General features: G+C 40.1%; 2 protein-coding genes across 2 annotated transcripts; one reads left to right on the forward strand and one right to left on the reverse strand.

The window, feature by feature from the left end:
- The first annotated feature begins 1,152 nt into the window (after positions 1-1,152).
- hsp90ab1 (heat shock protein 90, alpha (cytosolic), class B member 1) lies at positions 1,153-7,713 on the forward strand. The gene is given in 13 exon segments (XM_057822573.1): positions 1,153-1,319; positions 2,305-2,318; positions 2,321-2,439; positions 2,509-2,715; positions 4,597-4,756; positions 4,895-5,028; positions 5,101-5,409; positions 5,468-5,633; positions 5,708-5,898; positions 5,976-6,123; positions 6,200-6,468; positions 6,775-7,108; positions 7,172-7,713. Coding segments are annotated over 13 exon segments (2,322 nt in total). The 5' UTR covers positions 1,153-1,167; the 3' UTR covers positions 7,291-7,713.
- Positions 7,714-8,053: 340 nt separating this feature from the next.
- slc35b2 (solute carrier family 35 member B2) lies at positions 8,054-24,992 on the reverse strand. The gene is made up of 4 exons (XM_057822574.1): positions 24,767-24,992; positions 17,636-17,826; positions 17,399-17,559; positions 8,054-14,214 (listed from the first exon to the last, which is right to left on the reverse strand). Exons 1-4 carry the CDS (start codon positions 24,784-24,786, stop codon positions 13,288-13,290), a joined length of 1,299 nt encoding a protein of 432 aa, XP_057678557.1. The 5' UTR covers positions 24,787-24,992; the 3' UTR covers positions 8,054-13,287.
- Positions 24,993-26,268: the final 1,276 nt, after the last annotated feature.

Raw genomic sequence — 26,268 nt, forward strand, 5'->3', positions numbered from 1 at the left:
GGTTTACGAGTTAGGTTATTTGTTTAATTCAACACTAAAAGGTCGCTACAGTGTTTTGTTTGTGTTGGTCGGGTGCAGCTGTAAAACGGGGGCTGCAGTTGACAAGCATGTGACGTCACTTCAAGCGCGGGTTTTTTTTTTTCACCGTGGAAAGTGCTAGAAGAAACTAAGCACACCCTCTCCATCTACAGTATCCCTGCGTCCGATTAAAAAGGCCCTGTTTGTTGTTCCAATTTGTTCAGTTACATTTGTCGTTTTAGCGGATTTATTGAAGTATATTTCTTTTGCTAATTAAAATATATTAGTTGCGACCATATACGTTGACAGTAATTATGAATTAGCTTGGAAACGAAACAGCCTTGAAGGTTGAATCATCTGTCATGCCACTAGATGGCAACAACACATTCAATACATGTGACTTTATATAATAATTGCAGTGTGAAAGCTATAATGTTTCAAATAGGCGTACAGGAGCTCATTGAAAAATCTTTTTTCAATTTCAAATTAAGGTTAAACTGTTATTAGACCGGGTGTCGAGAGTACTTGAACACACCACTGGAGTGTATATTAATAGTAAAATATATATGTTTCAGCACGTCCAACCTTGCAATTATGTTCATACTAATTTGAGTACATGGATAAACAATTGTCGTTCCTCCCATTCATCACTGTAATATTGCTTGAAAGACAGCCAAGTAGGGTTTAATGGTACAAAGCATAGATATCACATGTCCAATGATAGATGTCCCCACTAAAGTCAGCGGCATAGATAAATGGCGGCCATCTTGTGTCGGACGATGGTTTTCTTCACTAAAATCATCTGAATTCATGACGGATTTACAAACGGCTTGTTCTATAATAAATCGTATGAACGTGGCTGGGAACCAGGCTGTATTTTAAGAAAATGTTTACATATCCTAAAGTATGTTGTAAAGTTCCTACCTATCTGAATCGTTTGATAAAGCAGTCGTTTGAAAATTGGTTTAAACAATGAGCAATTTCTAGCCATTTTGAAGTGCACTCTCCATTGGCCTTTGTTTTTATTTTATTAAATGGACCCGAAGCAAAATTGCTGACGAGTGCTGACATCCGTTTCCACTGGCTTACAGTGGGCATCAGACATCTATCCTTTTATATGTGATATCTAGAGTGGACAGCGCACCGCGGATGGATATAACTTGCACCAAGTCGAAACGCATGTGTATAAAGAATCCGGTCTATTTAGAGGAAGTCCCTTTCTTTTTCCCTGCAATCAGAGAGCAGAGGGGGACATTTGTTTCTTTGCATTTTATTCAAGAAAAATCAACACAACAAACAAGGTTGGTGGTCAATCTTACTTCCTTTGGTCAAACATTGAGGTAGCATAGTTATTTCTTGGATTTGTGACGGTTTTCCTATCAAAGTGATGAGACCCCCAGGCCTAAGCCACGACGATGAAGTTTGTATTATTTTACTGCGAAGTCAAATTTTGGTTAAAATGTGTAGAAAATACGGTCACGTAATTTTTATTTAGCGTTTTTGCGCATCGCCGAGCGGTGTTGGGATGCAGCACTGCAGACATGGACGTTATGTCGAGCTTTGGTTGCATAAAACAGGTGTGGTGATGATGATTGTCAATATTATTTGGTTTGTTTTGCTCTCCCGGCATTAAACAAGGTCGTAAAAATGCTAAGCATACATCGGAATACATGAATACAACAGAATGACATGCTTGTTCATTTTAAAAATCTCCAGCCCGTGGTTCCAACTCTATAATTTTCATTAATTTGACTGAAGTCCTTCAAAACGTTGCCATTTTCGAATCGATGAATTACCCCCACGATATGGCTAGCAATAAAGATGTGGCGTGTATTTCGACAACATGAAAGCGAAGCTTTGTGAGGTTTCGTAAGGGTTAACTGTGTGAGCTCTGCAACGTTTATCGTTTGAGTAGCGTTTATATTCAAGGACACGCAAGGATATCTCGAAAATTCCAAATAAATTGTGTTTTATGGCGTTTTAATGCGTAAGCACGTGCTTAGCGCTGCCATTGTCTGCGTGTGAACGGACGCCATGTTGGTTAGGGGCTACTTCCGCCATCTGGAGCGGTACGAGGGCGACTTCGTTTAAGAAACTTGAGAAAATAGCGAACGGGTTTTCTGACGTTTTAGTTTATAACTTTCTTCCCATATTAATTACAGCGTATTAGAAAAAAATAGTTGCTCCTAAAACCCTTAGAGGTTAGTGTAGTCATACAGCTGTCTTCAATCAAGAGGTGCAAGTAACTGAATTCCATTTTGTCAAAGTGGTCTCTTTTTTGCGCAGATGCCTGAAGAAATGCAAGACGTTGAGACCTTTGCCTTCCAGGCAGAGATTGCTCAGTTGATGTCCCTTATCATCAACACCTTCTACTCCAACAAAGAGATCTTCCTCAGGGAGTTGATCTCTAATGCCTCTGATGTAAGTATGCCCGGGCTTGAGTCTGTATTATTTGAAGTCATCGTAACATTCGCTTGATGTTGTTGACAGGCTTTGGACAAAATTCGTTATGAAAGCTTGACTGATCCAACCAAGCTGGACAGCGGCAAGGATCTTAAGATTGACATCATTCCCAACAAGGTCGATCGCACCCTCACCATCATTGACACTGGCATTGGGATGACCAAGGCTGACCTGATTAACAACCTGGGAACCATCGCCAAGTCTGGCACAAAGGCCTTCATGGAGGCCCTTCAGGTACATGGATGATCTTGCCCATATGATTGAAGTTGTATAATTTATAATGCAAATTTAATACGAATGAGATGCTCAGCAATAGTGTAGCATGACAACCACTTTCGATTGCTTGAGACACTTAAAGAGGCCCAGCATGTTGCGATTAAAGGAAATCATCTCTGGTGTCAAGAATAATTTACTCTGTAATGGCCAAATGTCCATCAGACACCCCCCCCCCCCCCCCCCAAACCCCAAAAACTAACCCTCATGTTTTATCCCAATCCCATTACCAACTATTTTAAAGCAATAGAGTACTCAAAGTATAAATGACTTTTGTGTATACCGTTGCACAAGGTATGTAATTGTAAGTATGCACACATTGAGTTTCTCAAGACTTCTGATCGAAAATGTTAAAATCTCCAAAATTGCGCCACTTACAAGAACAGCCATTGTGTGACAAACGTCAGTTAGGCCACCAGCACAAACATCGATACTTAAAAAGTAGCCAAGAAAATAGGCCCACACTTTATTGTAGTCTTTGTCTGAGACTGACAAAGCCCACTTCACTTTGAGTCCATTAAAGCTTATTTATCCAATAGCAACGCATACTTGAGTAGGCAGTCGATACGTGATTAGTAGGCAGGACGGTCTGAGATGTACACATTTGATTGGCTAAAATAATATTGGCATTGAAAAAAATGTCTGCGCCTTTTTACGTTTTTCTCCACTATTACACACATTAACCATCCCCTGCTGAAAAACCATGAACATGAGTTTTGTACCACTGTGGGACAAAGCTCACAAATGTCAAGCTACGCCTTCTTGCATACAAACTTTTTTTTTTAACATGGATTATTAGCAAATCTTTTTAAACCTATAAAAGCATGCATTTATTGGCGCTGTTCAAAACTCCCAAGATTGATAAGGGTTCATGAAAACACAAGCCAACAAAATTGCATTCTGTTAGGTAGGTTATTCACAATTCACAAACATCCATATTCCGATTAATGGAATATGCCAAGTAAAGCTTGACTAAAACAGTCAGCGCGGTCTTCGGGACGCAATGAGGAACGGACCGAGAGTAAACATCATGCTCAACTTGTGCTGCTAGATAAACAAAAAACAGTAATACCTGCCTGATGCCGAGAGCCGCCACAAACTACACCCACATAATGTTACAGTAGATATCACATCTATAGAACTATTTGCGAATTGACACTCGCCGGCGTTCGTAAACAGCCACCATCTTAAAGCGGTAGACCTCTGAAAGGCTGTTGTAGCGGACCTAATTTTTATCTAATATTCCAAAATCAGCAAAATCTCGACTTGAATCCATCTTCAAATGATGAAACGGTTTTAAAACTTTCACATATCGAAAGAAAGAATCGGGACTTGAGTATTTCATTTAGTTTTGAACTGTTAACTTTATACTGAAATGGTAGTTTATTTAAGCCTGAGAGGATTTTTGTAACTAATGTATGAAACGGTAAAAGCAGCTAATAGCTGTGGGGTGGGGGGGGGCATCAATAATCGATTTATAGTTGAATCGTATTCAAATCGTTAGGTGTCCCAAGATTCCCACCTCTGGTCTGAAGAGGAAGTAACGTTTTAAGGATCGGTGACTATTTTTAACCCGTCACAGGTTATTTTTGTGATTCCTAATTTATATCTATAGGGCACTTAATGGTTGGCACTTAAATCTTTCAATGCCATTGACGATGAAAGACATCCAAATGTGGCTGTTTTCATCCTTCTGTGAATTTGTTTGACACTAGTAAACGTTCAAATGGATTGGACGTCTATTGCTGTCAATGGTAACTGATGAGTTAACGGTGATGTATGTATTGTGAGACTCTTGAGACGCAACTACCGCGTGATAACTTATGGAGTGACTTTTTTTAGGCCGGAGCTGACATCTCCATGATTGGTCAGTTTGGTGTGGGTTTCTACTCTGCCTACCTGGTAGCAGAGAAAGTGGTCGTCATCACCAAACACAATGATGACGAGCAGTACGCCTGGGAGTCTTCTGCTGGTGGCTCCTTCACAGTTGCTGTTGACAATGGTGCGTTGGCCAGTCTGACAGTTGCTAACATAAGAGCAGAAAAAAATGAGCTGGGCTCCCTGCCTGCAGTTGCTTACTTGAACCAATTTCGATGCCCGTCGGAACATGATGTATTAATGGTTGCGCAACTTTCCACAGGAGAGCCCATTGGACGTGGAACAAAGATAATCCTGCACTTGAAGGAGGACCAGACAGAGTACATTGAGGAGAAGAGAGTCAAGGAAATTGTGAAGAAGCACTCTCAGTTCATTGGCTACCCCATCACTCTCTTTGTGAGTATCGCTTGCTTGTTTATTCTGGAGTGAAGCCGCACTCTTAACAGATTAGCTCAATGTGACGCGTAGGTGGAGAAGGAGCGCGACAAGGAGATCAGCGACGATGAAGGTGAGGAGGAAAAGGCAGAAGCGAAGGAAGACAAGGAGGACGGCGAAGACATGCCCAAAATTGAAGATGTTGATGACGATGAGGAAGATGACGCCAAAGACAAGGACAAGAAGAAGAAAAAGAAGATCAAGGAGAAGTACATTGACCAGGAGGAGCTCAACAAGACAAAGCCCATCTGGACCAGAAACCCTGATGACATCACAAACGAGGAGTACGGGGAGTTTTACAAGAGTCTGACCAATGACTGGGAGGATCACCTGGCTGTGAAGGTACAATTGGATGGTCATGTCATGCCAAGAGGACACATATTAATCTTTCATCTTTCAGCACTTCTCTGTGGAGGGTCAGCTTGAGTTCCGGGCCTTGCTCTTCATTCCCCGCCGTGCACCTTTTGACCTCTTTGAGAACAAGAAAAAGAAGAATAACATCAAACTATACGTCAGGAGAGTCTTTATCATGGACAACTGTGAAGAGCTCATCCCTGAGTACCTCAGTAAGTTTGCTCTTCTGAGCAGCCTCGTTGAGGTCTACAGAGCAGGTGTAATTAACATTTGTGTTCCCCTCCAGACTTTGTCCGTGGCGTGGTGGACTCTGAGGACCTGCCCCTCAACATTTCCAGAGAAATGCTGCAGCAAAGCAAGATCCTGAAGGTCATCCGCAAGAACATCGTCAAGAAGTGTCTTGAGCTTTTCGCAGAGCTGGCTGAGGACAAGGAGAACTACAAGAAGTTCTATGAAGGCTTCTCCAAGAACATCAAGGTAAGTGGTTAAAAGTTCTCATACAAATGATTTAAATGTTACATATGGAGTTCTTATTGAATATCTGTTGTACGTAGCTGGGCATCCATGAGGATTCCCAAAACCGCAAGAAACTGTCAGAGTTGCTGCGCTACCACAGCTCCCAGTCTGGAGATGAGACCACATCCCTCACAGAATACCTCACCCGCATGAAGGACAACCAGAAGTCTATCTACTACATCACTGGTCTGTTCCCAGCTGGGTTTTAAAAGTTAGTTTTTAAGACATGGCTCTGATTTTTCCCTCCGATTCTTCCCTCAAGGTGAGAGCAAGGACCAAGTAGCAAACTCTGCCTTCGTGGAGCGCGTTCGCAAGCGCGGCTTTGAGGTGTTGTACATGACTGAGCCCATCGACGAGTACTGCGTGCAGCAGCTGAAAGAGTTCGACGGCAAGAGCCTGGTCTCGGTCACCAAGGAGGGCCTGGAGCTCCCTGAAGATGAGGATGAGAAGAAAAAGATGGAGGAGGACAAGGCCAAGTTTGAGAACCTCTGCAAGCTCATGAAGGAGATCCTGGATAAGAAAGTGGAGAAGGTAAGAGTCAGTGGAATTGTCAACATTTACCTCAAATGCTGAAGCACTTGGACTTCACCGTAGTTGTGTTGTTACAACAGGTTCCTAGTTGAACATTACTTGTGTTCTGGTGAGTCCACCCTGCTGAGTTTTGAATATTTGGGACTGGTTTGATAGCCAAAATTGTGAATCTAACTTGAAACTGCCTGGGTTGAACATTTGGTTCTACGTGTGTGAACATGAAACTGTCAAATGCATGTTACTGACCCTCCTCGGTTTGTCATATAAGATGGTGCATGCCTAATGTCCCTTGATTGTTCCACGCAGGTGACGGTTTCCAACCGCCTGGTGTCTTCACCCTGCTGCATTGTGACCAGCACTTACGGCTGGACGGCCAACATGGAGAGGATCATGAAAGCCCAAGCCCTCAGGGACAACTCCACCATGGGCTACATGATGGCCAAGAAGCACTTGGAGGTCAACCCCGACCACCCTATCGTGGAGACCCTGCGACAGAAGGCAGAGGCCGATAAGAACGACAAGGCTGTGAAGGACCTGGTCATTCTGCTCTTCGAGACCGCCTTGCTGTCCTCCGGCTTCTCCCTTGATGACCCACAGACCCACTCCAACCGCATCTACAGAATGATCAAACTAGGACTCGGTACGAAAATGCTGCATTTGTGTTAGTTTCAGTTTTCTGACCCGCAATGTTGTGACCTCCCAGGTATCGACGATGACGACGTTCCCACAGAGGAGGCCACTTCCACATCGGCCCCAGATGAGATCCCTCCACTAGAAGGTGACGGTGAAGATGACGCTTCACGCATGGAAGAAGTCGATTAAATAGCCCCCCAGATTTCTATCAATCTGTCCCATGTTTCTATTGTTCATCCTTTAAACAGCAGTAACTTTAAAAACAATTAGTCATTCATGTTGTTTGGTGGACCAGTGTTGCTCTTGTTCCAGAGCATTTATCTGCAAGACCCTCCTTTTATCAAAGAGAAGCAGTTTGGTTTTTGCTGTAAAAGTTGATGGTGACCGCACATTTCCTTTTATCGAATACCCTGTTGCACTGAGTTTTAAATGTGGGAGTGAACATGGGAATGGTACATTCCATTAATCGGGTCTGAAGGTTTGGGTGAGTTCTGCTCATCGGCAACACTGCACGCTGCATGGAGAAAGAACTGTAAGATTCCTTTTGCCTGAGTCCAGGCTTGTGTGTATTCAAGTATTGTTTTGCAAAAAAATAAAACCTGCAATACTTAACTCGTGAAGGCTGGGTTTGTCTTACTATTATTGTTGCAACACTAGTAGTGCATGTCCACAGTTGGCCACTAGGTGGACATGTACTATAAGAAACTATTGGGATGGCACTCATTGCTTTTATTAGGGTCAGTACAGTCCCAAAACAAAAAGTTATGGAGTCGCCAGTCCCGGATGATGACCATTGCAGTTAAATTGTACAGAAAACTGATCATTGACATGAACCAAAATTCTCATTTCTAATGGCAACTTGGGTATTGTGAGTATAAACTAATGGTTAAACATTTTAATAAGACACTGATGACACTGTGACAGTGACAGTATTGACTTATGGCTTTGTAACATTTTTCTAACTTTCATACAAGAATCTCAAATATATTGTGGGAAAACAAGTGAAAAGTATTTTTCATCAAAGCACTGATTCAGTACCTGAAATAAGAGTTGGTTCTAAGAAATTGTATTTGTCTTCTGTAGATTGCCATTTCACTTTTTTTTTTTTTTTTTTAATTCACCAGTGCATATGTCATTTCAGTATTTTTTAATGAGCAAATATTTTTAAAAAACATGGTTAGCATGTCTTCGTTTTTAATCGAGTGGGTGGTAGGCTTCCCTTATAGCATAAAAAAAAAAAAAAATCTCCCCCATGTGACTTTTAACACAATTGGAAACATTTGACCATTGTCAAATTTTTTCCACCCACGTATGCACTAATTTAGTGAGGGGGGTTCCTCAGCATTTAATCAGTGGGCCGCCACACCTTTTGGTGACCTTTGCGGCCTTCCATGTCTGGTTGCTTTATGCCTGACTTCAAAGGTGCCAAAAAAAAAAAAAACTTCCTCAGCTGTATAATAATGAAGGTTCCACAAATTCAGCCTGTGGTTCAGACTACATAACCGAAAGCTAAGACATACTTCCTTCTTGTTATATACCTACAACACTTGAAAACCGTAAAATGATAAAAATTGGAAAGTTAACGACTCGATGGAGTAAAAGTCTTCAGAAGACTGAAAGGAAAAAAGTACTTTGTTAATTCCCATCACCGAAATGCAACATCTTTAGCACCAATGAATCATTGAGGTCAGAGCCTCTGACGAAATCAAAGAGGTTTCCGAAACTTGAGTTAACTAAACTCGGGTTACGGCACTTTTTGACTCGAGATGCCTTGGCACTGTACAGTATATTGTGTTGCAACACTGATCACCTAACGTGCCAGCTAGGAAATTCCCCATAGTGAGCACTGAGCAGCTTGTATGATTGACAAAGAGGGCAGGTTACGAGTTCCCGTACTTGACAGTTAAAAATGCGGCCTTCAGGTCATGAATCATCAAATGTGTTAAGAAATATGAGTCAGCAAAGGGTGGGATTGTAGCTCTAAATACTAGAAAATGCAATCTATGGAGAAATTGCTATCTAAATATGGAAACCGAGAACACATCATCACCATGATGCTGAATTGCAGTTGTCATTCCCCTTGGCACTATCAACAGCCATTCATCATTACATAACTGCAGTAATGTAGCGCCCTAGGCGAGATTTATTTATGGATTCCTCAATGGGTGATTTGCATTAGTTTACAAAATGAATCCAATTCTATTGTTGTCTTTGTTTTATAATGTGATATTTGAAACCTCACCTACTTAGCATGCTTATCAGACTACACAAACAACAGTGCTGGTAACTTTTTACTGTAAACAGGTGATATTTTGTGCTCACATGTATGAATGACAAAACTGTCATTCAAAAATTTGCATATAAATGTTATTTAGAGCTTTCAGGCACTGTATGTTTTAGTGGTTGAATCAGTGCAAATGAACCATGTTTTGCCCAAAAGTTAAAATACCGTAATTTTCACACTATGAGGCGCACCTGAATATAAGCAGCCACCCACCAAATTTGGCACAAAAACGGCATTTGTTCATAGATAAGCCACACTGGACTATAAACCGCAGCTGTCCTACTGTAATATGGAATATTTACACCAAAAGATATTAACCGGTAACACTTTATTTGAAAGAGGCATCATACAACTGTCATAAAACCAAATAAACCACCATCATTGCTTTAAAAAGCTTCATTTGGCCATCACTGCTCCCTTGAGGGAGACAACCTCTGCTTTCACCTTCTATCAACCCTTTTGTTGTCCAACATGCCTCCTAGCATGCATTGCAGCACTACAGATGTACAGTGGTTTGAAAAAGTATTCGAACCTTTTGGAATTTCTCACATTTCTGCGTAAAATCCCCATCAAATGGGATCTGATCTTTGTCAAAATACACAGATGTAAAAACTGTGTTCGCTTTACTTAAAACCACCCGCGTATTTATACGTTTTCATATTTTAATGAGGATAGCATGCAAAATAAGATAGAGGGGGGAAAAATAAGTAAGTGAACCCTCTGCCTAAGGAGACTTTAAGAGCAACTGAAACCAATTTTTACCAAACAACTTAAATCAGGTGTGTGCCAAATCACTGATGAGTGGTTTAAAGCTGCCCTGCCCACTGTAAAACACCCACCTGGTAAGAATTATCTAGATGAGAAGCAGTGTCTGATGTGCATCATGGCTCGGTCAAAAGAGCTCTCTGAAGACCTCCAATCAGGGATTGTTGATTTGTACTGGGAAAGGATACAAAACCATCTCCAAAAGTCTGGATGTTCATCAATTGACAGTCAGAGAAATTGTCTACAATTAGAGAGTTTGGCACTGTTGCTTCTCTCCCAAGGAGTGGCAGTCCACCAAAGATGACTCCAAGAGTTCAGCGCAGAATACTCAGACAGGTTAAAAAAAGAATCCTGAAATGTGTCTGCTAAGATAAAAAAAAGAATCCTGGAGTGTCTGCTAAAGACTTACAGAAATCACCGGCACGGTCTAATATCTCTGTGCATATACATTAACTACATGTAAAACTATGGCCAAGAATGTTGTTCATGGGAGGACTCCATGAAGGAAGCCACTGCTGTCTAAAAAAAAAAATGTTGCTCCTTTCATGTTCTCAAAAAGGCACTTGGACATTCCACAGATGTATTGGCAAAATATTTTGTGGAGTGATGACACCAAAGTTGAATTGTCTGGGAGTAACACACCTCATAAGTGGAGGAAAAACGGAACAGCTCACCAACATCAACACCTCGTCCACACCGTGAAGCATGGTGGAGGGAGCATCAGGATTTGGGGCTGTTTTGCTGCCTCAGGGCCTGGACAACTTGCAATAATTAATGGAAGAATGAATTCAAAACTTTATCAGGACGTTTTGCAGGAAAACCTTAGGCTGTCTGTCAGACAGTTAAAGCTAAAAAGAGAATGGATGCTGCAACAAGACAATGATCAAAAACACAGAAGTAAATCAACTTCAGAATGGTTTCAGAAGAACATAATACACGTTCTGGAGTGGCCTAGTCAAAGTCCAGACTTGAACCCTATTGAGATGCTGTGGCATGACCTAAAGGCAGCGATTAATGCCAGATATCCCAGGAATCTGACTGAACTACAGTACTTTTGTAGAGAAGAATGGACAAAAAATAGTCCTGATCGATGTGCCAGACTGATCTTCAGCTACAGGAAGTGTCTGGTTGAAGTTATTGCTGCCAAAGGGGGGAGGGCACAAAATATTAAATGTGATAGTTCGTTTACGTATTTTGTCCCCCTTCTGTCATTGTGTGCATTATATTGTCATTAAAATATGAAACCTATAAATGTTTGGGTAGTTTTAGTTAAAGCAGTTTTTTTCACTTGTGTGATTTTGACAAAGATCAGATCACATTTGATGATGATTTTATGCAGAATTGTAAGAATTTCCAAAAGGTTCAGACACTTTTCATACCACTGTAAATAACAATCAAAATTAATGTTCTGTGCTAATTATTTCTTCAGTTCCGGTCCCTATTGTTTCATTAATTGCTAGTTATGGTATTTGGCAACACTTTATCTGACAGTAGCGCCATAAGACTGTCTTTAGACAATCATCGTTATGACATGACACAATCATGAGACTTAATGAAAGCTTAGAAGTCATTTCATGTTATGTGGAAAATTGTCTCACTTTTGAATTGATGTAAAAGAGCCAAGCTGGACATAAATGGAGTTAGTGACATAATTTGCCAGATGATACTTAGTGACATCTGTCATTACCATTCAATAATGCCCATGGTAGTTTCATGTTATAATTATGACATCGCTGTCAAATAAAGTGATAAAGTGTTCCCTATTAACCCAAATAAATCAACAAATAAGACACACCGGACTATAAGCTGCAGGATTCAAGATGAAGGAAAAAAGTAGCGGCTTATCGTCTGTAAATTACAAAAGTAAGAAATTATTAATTTTGAGACTCGAAACAATCCAAAAAAGGCTTCAGATGGAATTGCTACCTGAAATGTGTTAAAGTTTTAAAGTGGGTATAAAATACCTCTTTACTTTTTGTCATGTTGTAACTTATTGATACACCTCCAATCCAATTAATTTACTTCATGTTCGCAGGTTTAGATGCAAAATTCTTTTTAAAAAAATAGAGAAAATCATTACTGTATATAAGTATTTTATTATTAATCCACTTAGCATAAGTAACAGAATGTACTTTGAATGAGTTTGAGAGTTCTCCTAAACCACCCTTCATCATAATCATTCATTCAGGAGAGGTTAAACACAAATGCAGTGCAACAGACATGGTAGATATAAACTTAAGATATATTCACATGATTTTATTGACGCCGTGTTGTAACAATTTAAAAGAAAAGGGGGGGGGGGGGGCATCTTAAAAATAACGTGGCACATAAAACAACTTACAGCATCTCTTTTGGTGACATTAAGGACCCAGAAATGTACACATATACGCTCGGGGGGGCACATAAGGTTCAAAATCAAGTGCAAAACAATTCAGTCTTGCAGTTGTATTTTGCACCTGTTATAAAATGTCCCTCGAGTATTTGCGTAGTGTGTTCGAGCTATAGTATAAAATCCAACTTTTCCACACAAAGGCCACTTGCTTGCCACATGGGGAGCACATCTGGCGACTATGACAGACTACATTTTATGATATTGACCATCTTAAGTATTTAATGTGTAGTCAATTATGGGCAACGTCATAAAGTCTTAACTGTTTTAGCCATAAAGGTCACATAGGCTACTCACAAAACCTAAAATGTTGTAACAATCATTACCATGTTAGCATGTAGCAACACGTCAGTAGGGCATGTGCTTCCATAAATTTGATAAAGGTCCAACTAAATTTGCCTGTAAAGGTTATTTAGTGTAACTTGGGTTCATTGGCAAATTTCAACAGAAAAACAAATGACACCTTCTGAGTGAGCAATGAATTTTCAGTAACTAAAATTGGCTGCGCAACCCACACAATGTGGTTAATTCATTGACTGCAATACACAGACAATACATTTTGGAGAAGAAGAGTTATGAGGCAGGCCGTAAAACTGTTTAAATGGACATGGACTGCTTGTAGGCACAAAAACAAATAAATTCCCTTTCCGTCAGTACCTTAGACACAAAAACAATGGATGTGAGCCGTATAATAAAGAAAGAACCACAGAAAACGCGGTCGTAGTTCTCAGTTCTGTAGCTGCAAGCGCTACACCTTCTGCGGCGGCGCCTGCCGTCGGCCCGACTTCTTCCGACTACGGGCGTAAACCCGCAGAAAGAGGGCGAGGAAGACCACGGCCACGCCGATGCCACCGAGCATGGTGACGGAGTGGCCGTATAGGAAGCAGGAGAGGAGTATGGCGAAGGCCTGCCGCAGGGTCATGATGATGGTGAAGACGGCGGCGCCAAACTGGTTGATGGTGTAAAAAATGAAGAGCTGGCCGCACGCCGAGCACACAGACAGCAGCACGGCGTGGAAGGCGAACTCGGAGTGGCGCGCCATGAACGCCACCGAGTCGAAGAAGGCGCCCTGCTCCAGCAGCGAGAACACGGTGAAGAGACACGAGAACAAGTTGACGCCGAACATCATTTGAACTGACGACATCTTGTACTTGAACAGGTTGTCCTGCCAGTTGGACGTGAAGCTGTCGAAGACGATGTAGCCCCCTAGGATGACCACGCCGCTGAAGGTGGTGACCCTGGGCGGATGCTTGTCGGCGGGACTGGACAGAAGGAACATGCTGACCCCCACGGAGATAAGCATGGCCGTCAGGTACTCCCAGTACTCGTAGCTCTTCTGGGAAACGAGCTTACCCATGAGCATGACGGGAATGACCTTAGAGGCCTTGGCCAGGACTTGAGTGGGGAAACTAATGTACTTGAGCGCCTCGTACTGGCACCAGCTGCTCATGATGTTGGAGAGCGAGGCGAAAGAGTACTTGTACATGGGTGTGCCGTGGTGGGGCTGCTTGAACAGAAAGCACCACAGGCCCGACACTGTCAGGGCCAAAATACGGTTCATAAAAACCAAAAACTGAGAGTCCTTGAATCGCTCGCCCTCCTCATCTGGAGCGGAGGCGCCGTACGAACGGGTCATGACCCTCTCCTGCAGGACCCCCCATGTCAGGTAGGACGCCTGGCATACCAAAACATCACAGTCAGCAGGAGATGAGAACAAAGCATCATTATCATTGGGTCTCTTAGCGAAACCAGTGATTACTGACCTATTGTCTGAGATATCTAGGTGTGCCATGGGAAATTACCCGATTATACTCATCCGTTGCCTTTCAAATGATATTCATACAGTGATACCGCTTCTTCCTAGTGCCACTACATGTGCATTTTTTTTTTTTAAAGATACATGCCATCGCGGGTTTATTTTTTGAAGGGATGTCCCAATCGTAGAGCCGGCTGGTTTACTGAAAATTTACTGTTACCAAAATGGGTCATAATGACCGACGTAATTTTGACCATGTCGGTAAATTTGCCGTTTCATTGAAAAGAAAAAATTAAGTCTTTGCAGCCTGCTTTGACTATGTGTTGTTTGGCTATGCTCATTCCCATGCAGCCAATGCCCTTACATGTGACTGTCAGGTGTGCATGTGTGCGGCGTGTATTTCAGTAAATGCTCTGGGGAAAAAAAACTTGAAACCTTGAAGAGAACAATTGTGTTGAGTAAGTAAGTTTAAGCCCCTCTTGATGTAAATCATTTGTGTTACAATGACATTTTTCCACAGTGGCAATAGCAATATTTACAATGTTGCACATTGTTCAAGTTATACAAGCTGTATAACTATTTATACAGATATTTTTGTAAACTTAATGTTTACACTGCATGTACAATTATTAAAATAGGTGAAATTGAAAGCTGGTAAATAAATCAGTTCGTTTGTATTTCATGCATTGATTCAGATTTTTAAATTATATTACAGTCCGCTAGGCGAATTTATCATTATCGAGGTAAATCTGCTCAATTTTACAGTGATAAGTACTTAAGGCCATCTCGCCCAGCCCTACCCGATCGCATATTTTTGCACCAGAGTCAGAGTCACCTGATTTTGAGAATCTGCCAATACAGAGTCCCGATCCGATACTGGGAATAAAGTTTTTTTTATTTTTTTTTATTTTTTTAAATTTTTTTTAACATAAGTTCCAAATATGTCGCAGTAGTGTATTTTTTACAGTACTTCCTTTTCCACTGTTTCCAGGAGTGTTGCGGAGTGTTAAACGTATATATTTTTGTATCTTTCGGAAATGCCATTATATTTCTGGATTATTTTACCATTTAGCCTTTTTAAAAAGTGAAATAAAATATGAATAAGGCCTGAATGATATTGGAAAAAACTAACATTGCAATATACTGTATATTGCCTAGGCTCCATACTTAACTTTTTACATTGGTTGCACAGGTGCACCCAACTTTTTTCTTAAGGTGCACCACAAAATGTAGGCGCACCCACATTTTTCATTGCATCACCTTTAACGCCATACTGTGATTTTGACTTTAAGACGCCTGTCTCGTGTTTTTTTTTTTTTTTTTTTTTTTTTTAAATGTTGACTTTTGTTTTGTGATGCATGCTTTTATTTTGGTGCAGGAATCGAAGAGCAGGTTGTACTTCCGCACGTGAGAGCACTGACAGACTGGCCACCCATTACATTCACCTATGAGGAAGAGTGCAGAGGTGACAGCCTGCGCGCACATTTGTTGCTTGTGAAGCATTCAGAGGCAACGACTGTATGTAACCCCTTTTGTACTGTTTATTGCGCGTTTTCAATTGTTGTCGAATACTTGAGGTGAGTTTATGTGATTGTTTTTGATGATGTGCGGACGCTAACTTATGCATGCTAATCGTTTGTTATTGCTGTATCAGCAGCTACTTGTAAACGCAAATTTGAATTGCTGTTATTGAAGATGAGACTGATTTAATTTTTATTTCATTTTAGTTTCATTCTGCAAGCGTTAATTTATGTCATGAGAAGCTGAATGAAGTCACCAAACTACACAGACGTTTGGGATCGTCATTTCGGAGTTCAGCTCGCTGTCTAGCTAGGACTTAGCTCCAACGTATCGGGGAGGACAGTAGTCAGACGTATAATACATGTTTTTGGATCTTTTTTTTTTTTTTTTGTAGAAGGTGTTTAAAGGTTAGGGTTGGGCATTGAGCATCGATAGGAACCGGTTCCAACACTCAGATTCTCCCGGAATCGTTCGAATTTTTAAACTGATCCCTGACCGCCGAGTGGAAAAAAATTGCTCGAGTTTCAAGACTTATATTTATATACAAGTTATAATTAGCCCTGTGACAAGTTCATTTCATTTAAAAAAAACATTGTTTAATATAAACTATGCAATTTTTTGGACCCTGCATTTTTTTTTGACCCTGCCTCTTAAAAGAATCAGAATCGGGAATCGTCCAGAACCGGAATCGAAACGTGGAATCAGAATTGTAACCGGAATCATTCAATTTCAAATGATGCCCAACCCTATTAAAGGTATTTAAAGGGTTAATTCTGACTTACGTGGAAATCGGGGTTACATTACCAGCGCAGGAACGGAACTCGTCCGTAAACCGGGGACTACCTGTAATTCATATCGTGAGTCCACTCACATTCTCTCACACTTTGACGCTCACGCTGCCGAAAACAGCCTCTAGACAACGAAGATTGACTAAACGATGATTAACACATTTGTGCCTTTGATCGTAGTGCTACAGAGCCTTTACTCGCCAGATCAAAGTTACAAACCAGTCAATCATCATTAACTTCGAGTAGCAAACTCCAGCTGCTCTGCTGACCAAGAAAAGCAGCAGGACGAAGAGTGAGAGGCTGTATAAGCATGAAGAAGAAAAACAAATATTTTTGGACATTAAAAACCCGATTCTTTTAACCAAATTCCGATCTTCTGAAAAATTCGGCGATCGGCCCGATTTCTCATCACGTGATCAGATTGGGGCAGCCCTAATTTTTGTCTTGATTTGCCAGAAAATACTTCAGTTATAAGTGTGCTCTAGAAACTGCATCATACTAAGCGTTGTATCTTAAATATTTGGCTTTTCAGTACAACAGTTCCAGATTTTCTGAAGGATTAGAAAACGTTTAAGACTTCCCGGATTTTCCCCATTATCTTTTTTTAAATACCAAATAAGGACGTAACATACAGTATCAGCAAACAGCAAGTGAGCTCATGTTTAGCTAAAACAAACAATCCCCTTTGTATCAGTGCAAATAGAAGAAGTGTTAGGACTCGTCCAGGATCATAAAAGGACACGGCATATTTACGTTGACATATACTCTTGTTTATTTAATGGGAGGATGCTCACCTGAAGTCCAGCAGCACAAAAGATCAACCTTAGAGCCTGTCGGAGGGGCGAGCCCGAATCCCCCTCATTCCTGGAGTTGACTGACACATTGTCCAACAAGCCCGTCTTTGCCTCGTTTCCAAAGACGCAAGACTTGACGATCATATAGAAGAATCCACTACCTGGGGAAAAAAATAAAAGTGAAGAACCACATAAGGCTGAGACACAGATGAGTGGGATCACAGGAAAGAGCGTCACCTGTGTCTAAGTAATTGGTGCGTTTGAAGTAGCGGATGAGGAGGTATCCGGGGATAATGATGGTCGAGTATCCCAGCACGTTCACTAGGAAGCGAAAGAGCCACACATCGCGCCACCCCGCCAGCAGAGTGGACTCCTCTTGAGCGGCGACGACGGACGGCAAGAGAAGTGACAACAGAGCAGGACAAACCCTAAGAGACGAGTTACAATATAATCAAGAACAATTGAGGAAACATTACTCATTAGTCTCAATGTGAATTGAGATTTAGTCAAGTCGCAAGAAATTAATACTTCTGCTTCTCCACTTTTGCATTTCAACCTGTCATGTGACACAGCATTACATGATTGGCAAATACCTGTGCCCCGTTACGACAGGATTCAACTACAATTTAATTAGGGCCCGAGCACTGAGCGTGCGAAGGCACTATTGTAATGCTAAGGATTATTATTATTATTTGTTCTCTTCGGCAAATAAAAATGGCTAATTTGGAGGCCCAAACATGCTCAAAAACTTACCAAAATTTGCACGAAAATGGCAATTTGGAGGCCTGAACATGCTCAAAAACTCACCAAAAGTGGCACATACATACGAATTTGCGTAAATTTCGATAATCTTGCGACGTTACGAAAAAATATAACAAAATGGCTCAGTGGGGACCCCTTGATTTTTTCAAAAAGGCCTCTCCATTTAGGTTTTTTTTTTTAAACATAGAGCTATGAAATTCAAGCAAAAAAGTATCTTGCACGCATATTCTACACCCAAAAGGCAATCGGGTATTTTGGAATGAATGTGAAATTTTTATCAATTTACAGGGTGCACATTTGAGACCTTGGCACCTAGTTAGTAATTAGTTGGATCCTACTCAAAATTGGCGAGACTTTTCATGAGGCATATGAAATCTTAATTTATCAAAATGGTGTGTTTTCATTCACGTGCCTGACCTGGGCAGGGTGCCAAAGTCAGCCATTTTTTCGGCAATACACCAAATTCAGAAACTCACTAATAACTCCCTCATACAACGTTCAATATATTTTACATCTGGCATGTATGTGAGGTATCCCAGCCTGAACAAGACTGCATTGAAATATTACCAATTAGGCCTGGCACCCTGTAGTGGGATCAGGAAATGCCCTTTTTTACGGGACAGGCGTCATGAAAACTATTTACACAACCCTGCAAACTGCACCACAGTTCAGTCAATCACTTGCAATGAGTTTCATTTTTTGGCCGTTTCTTGGACTGCAAAGATATTTATTGTCCAATTATGGCGAAAGTCAATATTACTATTAATACCATAGACTTCATAAATGTATTGGATGGTCACATCCATCAGTCACTGTGCAACGCCTTCAAGTAGGGGGCCGTCCTACAGTCCGCTTCAGTTATTCGCAGTCGGTCAACACATGCAGGGATCCAACGTCGGATTTAGGTTGAAAAAGTACGAAAGCTGTACAGCATACAAACAGAAAGGATTGTCTCAGTAGTGATTTGTTCGAGGATTCAAGGTAATTATTATATTTTTCGTACCGTGCATGCATTTTGAAACGTTGTGACAAAATCAATGGGAGAAATTAGCCGCTACAGCATTAGCATTATAGTTCGAGATATTCACGTAAAAACTGCTAACTGTCCGGTTTTTTGCTTTTAACCAAGAATCGAGACTGTTTTACATCCATATCTATAAAGAATTCAGGGATGTAAGCCTTTATTCATAAGAATTTTAAACTGAAAAAGTTCTGTTTACATATGGCTGCCGCTAACTGCCTTACTGACTACCCTCATAGTTTGCAATATTTAAGTAAAATAAATGCTACCGGCAAGTTTGTTTTGCTTTTAACCAAGAATTGAGACTGATTTACATGCATATCTATAAAGAATGGCGGATTTAAGCATTTATTCACAATAATTTTTAATGGAAAAAGCTGCTTATTTACATATGGTGGCCGCTAATTTCCTTACTGATTAGCCTCATAGTTCGCAATATTTACGTAAAATCAATGTTACCTGCACTTTTTTTTTTTTTTTTTTTGCTTTTAACCAAGATCGAGACTGCTTTACATCCATATCTATTAAGAATTCAGGGATTTAAGCATTTATTCACAAGAATTTAACTCGGAAAATCTCTTTTGTCTGTGTTTCCACTCGGTCAGCTTTGACGGAGATAGGCCCCCTATGAGTCGGCCCCGCACCCTGTATCCCGTCAATACATTATGAAGTCTATGTTAATACCATTGTCAATTTATGTTACAATATTTAGAAAACAAACTCAATGGCTGCCTTCGACGGCGATAGATGCCCACTTCACAGCCTTCTCAGTTCAAATTGACTGGATCCCTATCACAGACAATAAGTTAAATCATTGTTTTTATATAGTGCTATTCTAGATTTTTCTGCAACTTGGGTGTTTACTCTCTAAGTAATTGTTGCCAAAAGCTTACCATTACACAATGTCATTGCCATTGTTTAGATTTTGGAATTTACTACTTGTTCACATTTGATGTGGAAAAAAATAGCACTAAGTTACATTTTTGCACAGTAACATTTCATCTTTGTATACTTCAACAGTTTACATACATATTTGAATAGAATTATCGGCGTGACGTTATCAGTTATCGGGTGGAAGGGGAAGGAAATTATCGGTTATCGATATCGGTTGAAAAATGTATTATCGTGCATCACTAGTATCTACAGACCATGTCACACTTTTTTCATAGTTTGGTTGGGCCTGCGACTTATACATAGAAGGGTGCTCTAGGCGTGCCCTCTATTTCCAGAGTTGGCTGACTTGTTCAAAAGTGATACAGAAGATGAAGACTTAAACGTATTTTGTAGTAGAGTATGCATGACCCGATCGCATATTTTTGCACCAGAACCAGGGTCACCTGATTTTGAAAATCTGCGGATACAGAATGCCGATCTAATACCGAAAAAAGTCTTTTGTCTTTTTGTTTAGATTACAAACATGTTACAGTACTGTACTGTTTATAGTACTTCTTCTTCTGCTTTTTCCCAGGAGTCTTATGGAGAAAAAAATGTATATGTTATTGTTTCTTTTGGCAACACCATTGTATTCCTGGATTAATTTGTTTTTTTTAAAAACCCTTAATATCTTTTCTTCTTTCTAATTAAAACCCCGATCCTTTTTACACGATTCCAATCTTCTGAAAATCTGGCACTACCGGCCCAATTTCGATCACATGATCGGATCGAGGACATCCCTAATTTGGCGTGGGATTGAGTTTGGCAAACAAGTTACCCTAATTTTCAGACTATAAACCGCTACTTTTTCCTGTTCATTTTGAATCCTGCGGTTTATAGTCCAGTGCCGCTTATTTGTTGATTTATTTGGGTTAATCGGTAACACTTGATTTGACAGCAGCGTCATAACACTGTCATAATTATGACATGACACAATCATGGGCATTACTGAATGCTTATGACAGATGTCATTAAGTGTCAATGTATGTCACTAACTCCAATTATGTCCCGCTTGGATCTTTAACATCCATTCAAAAGTGAGATAATTTGCCGGATTACGATTGTCCAATATCAGTTTTATGGCGTCACTGTCAAATAAAGTGTTACCAAATACCATAACTAGCAATTAATGAAACAACCTGAACAGTAACTGAAGACATTATTAGCACAGAACATGAATTTTGATTGTTATTTTAATCTGTAGCGCTGCAATGCATGCTAGGAAGCATGTTGAACAACAACAGTGTTGACAGCAGGTGGCAGCGGAGGTTGACTCAGTCCCCCAAGGGAGCAGTGATGGCTAAATTAAGCTTCTTGAAGCATGGTGGTTCATTTGGTTTTATGACAATCATATGATGCCGCTGTCAAATAAAGTGTTACCGGTTAATATCTTTGGTATAAATATCCCATAATACAGTGGGGACAGCTGCAGCTTATAGTCCAGTGTGGTTTATGTGTGAACAAATGCCGTTTTCTTGCCAAATTTAGTGGGTGGTGGTTTATAGTCAGGTGCGCCTTATAGTGCGAAAATTACGGTATGTTGTTTAGGCTAGTTATCTGAATAACTTTTAATCGTACTTAACAGATGCCTATTTAGCCTGTTCCTCTCCATCAATGCTTGCCTGATAAAATAAACTCCTCCCCAAAATTCAATTCATACTCATTCATTCTTATTTTTTTCCCCCTTCACTGTGCATTCTTTAGCTGATGCAGCTTATATTTGGGTGCGATTTATAGTCCGAAGGACATGGCAATTACAAGAAAAATAGGAATACAATTTGTTTTCAGGACAGGACAGTCATTATTTTCCAACAGTTTAGCTGGCACTGATGATCAAGCACATCAATGGTGAAATTCTAGCTCGCTGCACATGAATGAAGAAGGTGTGCTCCTTTTGCCACCGTGGCAGGAGAATCAGATCCCATTCGTGGTGAGGTCGGGCCTCCCGCTGGAAACCCGCCGTTTCTGACTCACACAGAAAGTCTTTGTGTGGGACTGGGCTGCAGCCTTGACTTCCAGGACCTGGACCTGAACCTGAACAAGCAATCAATTGCATGCAGGAATGCTGTACGCACGCCATTGAGTTGAACTGCTTGTGGAGGGTAGCTGATTAACCCTTAGGTGGCGTTCAGGTCTGGGGGACCCACCTTTATCTCTTATTAAAGGGAAATGAATCCAAACAATTAGGAGTGGGAACCTCTTGGTACCTCACGATACAAAGCTCACGATAACGATGATCTGACGATATGGCGATACAACGATTATCGATACATTGGTCAGGAAATCATTCTAGGATTCTCTACAAACAAGTAATAAACAGAAAAACAAGCTTCTGCTGTGAATAGGAATGAATTTATCACTAGTAGACGTTCAATCCATTTGAACTGGGAGGGTGGCAACGAATGAACATTCGTTCTAGGGCTGCAGCTGTCGAATATTTTAGTAGTCGATTAATCGATACACTAGTTAGTTCGAATTATCGAGTAATCGGATAAGGCACATGAAAAATCAAAATACCTCAGCTGAGCCTCAAACGGTATGATTTTTTTTTTAATGAGGATTTATGTACAACAAAAGAACAATTGGTTAACTTACATCGAAAGAGTCCGCTAGCTTAGATGCTATAAATTGCTAAAGTTTTTTTTTTTTACAATCCTTTTAACAAATGGTTCAGACACGTATTCCCGCAAAAAATGGCTAACTATACCTATAAACTAAATTATTATAAACATTAGCTCAAACAAAGACTTAGCTTACGTTGGTCTTAACAGGGAGCAGTTGGATTCAGCCATGTGAAAAGAGGTAGACCAGAGGGAAGTGTATCCACCCTAATCAATAAAACTACATGCAAACACTTTCAAAATTAACCATTACAACGCCACTTTTATTAAACGAACACTCGAAGCAACAAAATTTAATTCGAATATTTTTTTTGTAATTGAATACTCGAGTTAATCGATTAATCGTTGCAGCACTAATTCGTTCATTCGCTGCCATCCCTCCCACTTCTAACGGATTGAACGTCTATGGCTGTCAGTGGCAGCCAAAGCCAGGCAATGAGGTAATTTTGGGCCATTTAAGGTCATTTACCTGTTGATTTTCAGTTACTTCCTGTTGATTTTGGGGTATTTTATGGGTCTCTTCCTGTTTATTTTGAGTTACAAAACAGGAAGTGACCTGGGAATCACCCAAATGAATAGGCAGTGACTCAAACTCAACAGAAAATGACCTGTCAATGCCCTAAAATGAACAGCAAGTGACCTGTAAATACCCTGAAAATCGGACAGAATGACTGAATGGTCTGGTTTCGAATGAACGAAAGTTCCCAGTCTAAATGGACTGGGCATCGAGCACCGTCAAATGCAGCCTTAGAGTTAACTGAGACACCATTATGGTGGAAGATTTTGGTAGCAAGTTGTTGGTTCGTTTTTATTTTTAGACATTGACACCTTTTAAAAACAATATCTTGATTCTTGGCAGGAGCATATCGATAACCTTTTGGGATACAAAGTATCACGATGTATCACCATTTCGATATTTTGTCACACCCCTACAAACAATATTATTTTTGGGTTTAAGACCATGTATTAGTAGTTAGAAACTATTTACACTAGGGCTGTCAAAATTATCGTGTTAACGGGCGATAATTATTTTTTAAAATTAATCACGTTAAAATATTTGACGCATTTAACGCACATGCCCCGCTAAAACAGATTAAAATGACAGGACAGTGTAATGTCCACTTGTTACTTGTGTTTTTCGATGTTTTGTCGCCCTCTGCTGGCGCTTGGGTGCGACTGATTTTATGGGTTTCAGCACCAGTAGGTGAATGGCGGGATAGTGTAAAGCGCTTTGAGCGCCTTGAAAGGTGGAAAAGCGCTATATAAGTATAACCATGAGCACTGTGTAATTATTAACGTCAACAATGGCGAGCTACTAGTTTATTTTTTGAATGAAAATTTTACAAATTTTATTAAAACGAAAACATTAAGAGGGGTTTTAATATAAAATTTCTTTAACTTGTACTAACATTTTTCTTTTAAGAACTACAAGTCTTTCTATCCATGGATCGCTTTACCATAATGTTAATAATGTTAATGCCATCTTGTTGATTTATTGTTATAATAAACAAATACAGTACTGATGTACCATCTGTTAATGTATATATCCGTCTTGTGTCTTATCTTTCCATTCCAACAATAATTTACAAAAAAAATATGGCATATTTTACAGATGGTTTGAATTGCAATTAATTACGATTAATTATTTTTAAGCTGTAATTAACTCCATTAAAAATTTTAATCGTTTGACAGCCCTAATTTATACCATACAGTAAATAATATTCTGGGGGATATTTAGGTCAAGAGTTAAAATACGGCACATTGTGTTTACTGGCATATGACGAGGAGGGATTGGTTTGAACTATAAACTTGCCATTATTGTAAATGGGACGTCAGTATGAGAAATTATAAACATTAGACGTCCGCGATATTATTGAGATATATATTTAGAAACCTAACGGAGGTGACAAGCAGTAATTTAATGGCAGGAATCGAAAGTTACTAGTTTTTTCGGAGACTGACTTGAACTAAATGCAACACCAGTGAACAGTCCTCGCTTATTTCAAAATTTCTCCATCGGTTCAACATTACCTCTGTGGAAAAGATGACATTTTTCTCCTGTGTGGCCGAGACCTGACACAGCGCCGACAGTCAATCTCCTCGGCTGAAACGGAGCATAAAACCGGTCCGTCGGCAACACGGGGATAACCTGGAATGGTTTATTTTCTCCGAAACTAGCTGTCTTTGCGTGCTAGCTTCAACTTATGCTTGAAAAGCCGTTTACTTGAACAGAGAAGAGACTGTACTCTTCTCACCGCGGTGGGATGCGGCTCAAACTACGGCAACGTTTATTTAGCGCCTCTTTCGCTTCGGAGTGGTCACTGCATCATTGCCTCTTATGACGTTTATTATCATCATAAATATCATATTGTCGTTTTTATCATGTCGAAGAATACAGCAAAAAAGCAAAAATATGTTCAGGTTAGATTTAAAAATAATAATAATAATCACGCATAGCTTTCATTGGCAAAATCGAGACCCCACCACTGTTTTTGTACTACAGTGATCCCTCGTTTTTCGCGACCAGTGGGGCCCAGAACCCGCCGCGATAAGTGAAAAATCGCGAAGTAGTGCAACCTGCTCCATCCCCAAAATTGTTTTTGTTTTTGTCTGTTCAATGTACTTATTCAGATTTAGATTTTAGCATTGGAAATAGAAAAATATTTTGCGGAAAACACAGACCAGACTGAAAAAGCAGTTTCTGCTCTTGCACTCCTCTTTAAAAGAAACTGCTGTATTTTAAGCCAAAACAACTGTTGTGTTTGATAGCACAATATGTCTCTAAGCTGCCATAGCAGATTCATGGCGCATTAAGCCTCCGAACGATTTTTAATTTGTCCATTTTACCCTGGAAACCCCCGTTTACAGACGTCTCGCAACCGCTTTTGTTTGAACCCAGCCATAAAACGAAGGTAATAAATTATATTTATTATTCAAAATGTCTGTGATTTTAGCTTAGAATCATTAATTGATGTCTAATATTTAATTGAAAAAAAATAACTTTAAAAAATTATTCACTCGCATATTTTAAACTTTTAGACAAATTACGTCACAATGAAAAAAATGGTGTCTGTAAAAAAGTCACGAATAGCTACCTCATAACTATCGCTTAATTGTATTTTTTTTTTTTACCGTCGCATTTTCTCCGATATGTTAGATGATGAATAATCGATCCAAACAAAGAAAATTTGAAAAAAAATGTTTAAAAGGGTAAATAAATGAAAAAGAAAATCTCGACCACTCCTTGATGTCTGCGATTTCTGCATCGCGACCCTTGTTATATTACCATGTTCCACCCATAATATCCCCCACAAATCCAGCTGTGGCCATTCACAGCTAGGTCTTGACACTCGGTGATACATGCTGTGTGGAGTTTATGGATCGAAACAAGGTAAGTACTCGATATTATATTGTTAAAGTCATGGCGTCTGTAATTCTGCTCTCGCGTGCTCTCACCTCCAGATAGGGTTTTGATCTTTAAAAAATGTTTTTAAAAAAATGCCCTCCTGTTCAAAATTTTTCTTCCCCCAGAA

This window comes from Corythoichthys intestinalis, chromosome 19 (assembly GCF_030265065.1).
Source record: "Corythoichthys intestinalis isolate RoL2023-P3 chromosome 19, ASM3026506v1, whole genome shotgun sequence".
Lineage (NCBI taxonomy): Eukaryota > Metazoa > Chordata > Actinopteri > Syngnathiformes > Syngnathidae > Corythoichthys > Corythoichthys intestinalis.

Excerpts from the sequence above, each read along its gene's own strand:
- slc35b2 (XM_057822574.1), bottom strand. The coding sequence starts at position 24,786 with ATGTCATCTTTTCCACAGAG. Across the intron at positions 17,560-17,635 it reads CACCAATTACTTAGACACAG|GTAGTGGATTCTTCTATATG; the intron begins GTGACGCTCTTT and ends TTTTTTCCCCAG. Across the intron at positions 14,215-17,398 it reads TTTGTGCTGCTGGACTTCAG|GCGTCCTACCTGACATGGGG; the intron begins GTGAGCATCCTC and ends TTGGTATGCCAG.